The sequence below is a fragment of the Pinus tabuliformis genome, chromosome 6, assembly GCF_031772625.1.
Source record: "Pinus tabuliformis cultivar Carrire ecotype Pingquan chromosome 6, CPIR1, whole genome shotgun sequence".
In the NCBI taxonomy this organism is placed as follows: domain Eukaryota; kingdom Viridiplantae; phylum Streptophyta; class Pinopsida; order Pinales; family Pinaceae; genus Pinus; species Pinus tabuliformis.
The window spans coordinates 717,368,614-717,373,862 of NC_142292.1; the positions used below are offsets into that span (position 1 = coordinate 717,368,614).

Genomic DNA, 5,249 nt, shown 5'->3' on the forward strand with positions numbered 1-5,249 from the left:
CTGCACATGAAATTGGTGAGAAAAAATACTTCTATATTACAAATAATGTCCACTTGAATCTCATACAACTGGAATTTGGTGAGGAAGAGCACTTTTATATAGCAAATAATGTCTCGTTGAATCTCATGCAACTGGGCGTTTTGCTTTCTTTATGAAACTTTCTTTGTCATTCATTCTCAATTCAAATTACGTAAACCTGAAAAATGTCCCGGTGTCGACGAGGCTTCCAAACTTTATGCAATTTTTAAGCCCACCACCGTAACCGACGCCCCGTGATGATGCGGAGGCTGCACTGGAAGATGCTCTCGACGTTCACTATCCAACGAACGTCGGCTCCGAACATCGGAACGCGATAATTATTATATTTATAGGCATCAAACACGCCATTGTTCATTGCAGAAGAGTTTCTCTTTCCTAACTGCATTTATCTCTTTGTGATCCATTGCATACCTGGTCTCGACTGCGCATACTAATTGGACCTGTTTTTGAATACATAATGGAGGTGCAACGCCTGAGTAAATATTTCTTAGTGGGCATACTTGCAGCGATGGCTATTCTTCCAATAGTATCTCATGCTCGCTGTAATTACCCGGCCATGTTTAATTTTGGGGACTCAACCTCCGATACGGGTGCCATTCACTTTGTGTTCCCCTACAACGAGCTTGCAGAGAATCGGCCCTATGGAGAAACCTTCTTCGGTCGGCCCACAGCCAGATACGGCGACGGAAGGCTCTCCGTAGATTTCTTTGGTATGTCTTCAGTTATTTTCATCTATTTTATCTGCCTTGCTTGATAAGTATATTATACCCTCATACGTACTGATTAGGACGTTTAGATAAGTATACTATACTCTATAGGTACTGATTAGGACGTTTAACGAATTTCATTATGTTGAACACGGTCGATGTTGCAGCCAAGGCGCTAGGAATGCCATTTCTGAGTCCATATTTGCAGTCCGTGGCTTCAAATTTCGGGCATGGCGCCAACTTTGCTGCGGCAGGTGCCACTGCTCGTGGCACTGATTCTTTCATTGCTCCCATCTCTCTCACGGTTCAGATCAATCAGTTTAAGGTCTTTAAGCAACAGGTTCTAGCTAGCATCAAAGCACACGGTAGGTAATTAATCATAATGTATTAATTCTAAATCTAAGTAATAATTCTGGGTACTGAATTTAATTGAATGGCAGGTCCTCTGAGTTATCTTCCAAGTGCTGGAGCATTCAAGAGCGGGCTATACACCATAGAGATCGGGGGAAACGACTTCAGCTACGCATACATGACTCTCAACCAAACAACTGCCCAGGTGAAGGCGACAGTTCTTCCAAAGATTGCAAAGTCTATTGGAGGAGCTGTGCAGGCTCTGTACGATGAGGGAGCCAGGAATTTTCTTGTGAGGGACGTGGCCCCCCAAGGATGCGGGCCCTTCTGGCTCACTTACTTCCCCCATTCTTCCAACGACTTCGACAAGCACGGTTGCTCCATCTCCTACAATGACGCAGTTCTCCATTACAACACACTCCTCAGGGCTGAGCTCTCCTCCCTCCGCAAACAACTCAAAGACGCCACCATCATCTACGTCAATACATACGACATTATCTACGATTTCTTCGCCAATCCCTCTAAATATGGTATTCTATTTTCTATACAGCTTATACTTATCCATTCTGTACTGGGTATTTTCTGTATATTCGAACTATTAGATGAAATGATGGATGCATACTATATATCTATAAATGCAGGTTTCAAGGCCACCACTACAGCATGCTGCGGAATTGGAGGCAAGTACAACTACAGGTACAACATACAGTGCGGAACCAGTGGAATCCTCAATGGCCACACTGTGAAGGCCGTGTCCTGCTCCGATCCATCATCCTACATCAGTTGGGATGGAGTCCACTGGACTGACGAGGCCAATAGACTCCTCACCAAACACATTTTGAGTGGAAAATACTTTGAACCATCGTTTTCCCTCGCTAGCTTCTGTGATATCAAAATCATCTGAAATCATTAGAGGAACTGAGGAGAAGGGGGATAAATAATAATTCAAATATTCATTTCTGGCAGCTATATTATAATTCTTATGTAATCTCTATCTATAGTACAGATCATCCATCTACAATCAGCCTGAGCATTAATTTGTGCTGAGCAGCCGTGACGAGGACTGCATGCATAAAGTTCCTTGAAATCTTCTCTTTTCTAGAGGATTCCCTATTCAATTTGTCCGTTCATTGTTCAATTGAGAAATAAATAAATAAAGTGCCCAATCTATCAGGATTGGGATTTCCTCTTCGATTTCAATCTTTTCCAGCGTTTACTGATTGTAAAAATTAAATGAAATGTATACAGTTGGCAAAAAAAATGTGTCTGGCAAAAACAACTGAGTATTTTCAGGATTACATTATGGATTTCACGAATATAGTTATAACTACTCTTGGATAGTCCACCAAAAAAAATGTGCCTACAAAAACAAATGAGTATTTTCAGGATTACATTATGGATTTCACGATTTCACGAATATAGTTATACCTACTCTGGGATAAATAATTATTTATCTTGACAAAGAAGCAACGAAAATTAAACAATTCCAAGATTATGTAGAGGGAAGTCAAAATTTCTAAATGTATGAGTCTATATAGATATCTATATAGAGTGATCTAGTGTATAATTATGGAGTATTATTTTAGATAAAATAGTTGATTTTGTATAAGATATAGTGTCATTTTATGTTTAAAAATATTATAAACTAGAAAAAGAGTTTTTCACTCCGAGAGATTTAAATGTCTCTTGTGGCTCTATATGTCGTGAATTAGGATGAAGCTATGTTGGTTTATATATCAAAATTACTTATTGTTATTTACTTTGAAAAGGTTTAACTCACACAAATATTTGTAACTATGTTATATTAATTAATATTTATTTTGATAAAATTATCCCATACCAACTTAATTTTGTCGATCAACATTTTATTTTTGTAGCTATTCCAATTCCAATTTCATGTAACATTTCACAGGCAACACACAACATTTTAGTTATGTAAGTATTTTAGTTTCATGTAACATTTAACACATAATAAGAGTTGGGATTTAGTTTTGTAAGTATTCCAATTTCATGTAATATTTTACATGTAATAAGAGTTGACATGTGATTTATTAGTTTCACATTTTGAGAACTAATTTTATATAATTTTTGACATTACAAACAAAACCTAATCTAGTTTAAATGAGGAACGAGATATTGGTAAGATTTATAGTCTAGTGAGCTTGTTGTCTCAATTGTAAAGCAAGGTACAATTTACAGACAAATAATCTCATTTCATCACTCTAGGTTATTATATAGATTAAGATTTTAACTTTAGTAAAGACAAAAATTCTCATTTCATTATTATAGGTTTCTCAAAAAAAAATTACGAGAATGCCAAGTGATCGATTTTTTTAGGTAATCAAAATTTTAGAACTTGTTTACGAATTGTTGAAAGGTAAAACCATGCATCTCAGAGTTAAAAAGTTTTAAAAAGTAATAAACGGTGGAAGCATATATTAGAAAAATTAGAGGTGTTTAAAGAAAATTTGAATCTTTGATAACAAAGTATCCCATGATAGATAAATCGGAGGTGTTTAATGAAAATATGAATCTTTGATAACAAAGTACCGATAAGCATGCAATAATCCGTGTCTATGTGCTTAATATTGTAAAAGGTTTTGACATCAAGTGGTGAAACAGCCCATGTCATGATATCATGCCTATCTTAGATTCATGCAAAGAAGGACAATCATGTAACATTTATAACATTATTGAGGGGACGTTTTATGTGAGACTTGATTTTTTTAGTTAACGATGGGAATCCCATTATCATTTAATGTGGGAATTCCTATTTATGAATGCAAATGTAAATCATTTATTGGTTTCCAGGTAAATCATTTATTGGTTTCCATCACAATCTTTTTCTTGCTTTGTTCCCTGGTTCATTCCATTTCATTCTAGTTCCGGTGTTTTCTTGCAAATTGTTATTTAAAAGAGCTTAAGAACAGCCAAAAAGATCAGTAATAATTTGGAAATTCCTTGTTTGATTAATATCAATCTTTTGATGATATTGATATGAAACGTAGTCTTTACATAGACGAAAAATGGTGGGCAATATGACATAGCAAAACAATTAGGTTTTCTAAGAATAGGTGAGTAGTATGAAGGTAGTAACTTGGATTAAGTGATACAACATTTTAGGTAATTAGGCTATGGAGGGGCATGGAGGGGCATGAGGTATCAACTAAGAAAAAAATTAAGAGGAAATAAGAGGGTAGAAAGGTGAGAGAACTAGAAATAATGAATAAGAAAGGGTTAGGACGAAGATTAAGTCAAAATAGTATACACAAATGGTCGTTGAAGATTTGGGCTTTACCCAAATAAGTAGGGAATCAGGGGCTTGGTGAAGGAGTTGAGGCAATTGATATTCAAGATGCATTAGATCCAATTAGCAAAAGTATTGTTGTGTAACTACAAAATGTCTATCTAGCCAAAGTAATGGTTAATATAAGGTGTAAAATCACATTCCAATGTATAGGCAACTACATTTAGCTTACAAGAGACCACATTGTTATTAAGAATTTTAGGGCTTATGGCCCTCTAAAAGAGTACACCTAGAAAAAAATGTGTGATGGAAACCCAAAGGATTTATTAATATGAAATTAGGTTTTAAAGGAATTTTCAAAGTAATATTTGCAAGCACAATGAATAGGGAGAGAGTATTTGAGGAGGGAGGATACTTCTATTAATTTAGTTGAATTGCACCTTCAATACTAGATATAGTGATTCTCACTAAGCAAGGAATATTTCACATAGACCTATTATAGGCCTAAATGTATTCCTCATCATAACAATTTTAGGATGAAGAAAACTTCTTAAGATTAGAAAATGCACTAAGATGGGAAAATTCACCTTGTATGCCATAATTTGTGTCTATATAAATGTGTTGGATTGATTTTTTAAATTAATAAATATATGTTACGAAGACAATGAATAAGTTTAAACATTGGGTTACAAACATATACCATTAAAGTGTTGGAAGTGTCATCAACATGGTCATTTATTTAGTGAATCCCCTTTGAATGTATAGAGCACAATAAGGAAAGGGAAGAATCAAAAAGACAATGTGGGGTTTACAAACATTTAGATAAAAGGAAAAGGAGTTAAGAAACACAATAAAGTGAGTATACCACAAGAGGGGAAGAACAAAAAATAGTTTTCAAATCCTGG

The 5,249-nt window shown here is 35.4% G+C and overlaps 1 protein-coding gene across 1 annotated transcript; it reads left to right on the plus strand.

The window, feature by feature from the left end:
* The first annotated feature begins 484 nt into the window (after window positions 1–484).
* LOC149260684 (GDSL esterase/lipase At4g01130-like) lies at window positions 485–2,113 on the plus strand. Its single transcript, XM_089380467.1, has 4 exons — window positions 485–749; window positions 914–1,111; window positions 1,187–1,627; window positions 1,739–2,113. The coding sequence occupies exons 1-4, from the start codon at window positions 497–499 to the stop codon at window positions 1,999–2,001; spliced, it is 1,155 nt and encodes a 384-aa protein (XP_089236593.1). The 5' UTR covers window positions 485–496; the 3' UTR covers window positions 2,002–2,113.
* The last annotated feature ends 3,136 nt before the right edge of the window (window positions 2,114–5,249 follow it).

Coding starts and splice junctions, on each gene's coding strand:
- LOC149260684 (XM_089380467.1), top strand. CDS start 497: ATGGAGGTGCAACGCCTGAGTAAATATTTCTTAGTGGGCATACTTGCA. Junction 1,112..1,186: donor AGCTAGCATCAAAGCACACG/GTAGGTAATTAA, acceptor ATTGAATGGCAG/GTCCTCTGAGTTATCTTCCA. Junction 1,628..1,738: donor CGCCAATCCCTCTAAATATG/GTATTCTATTTT, acceptor CTATAAATGCAG/GTTTCAAGGCCACCACTACA.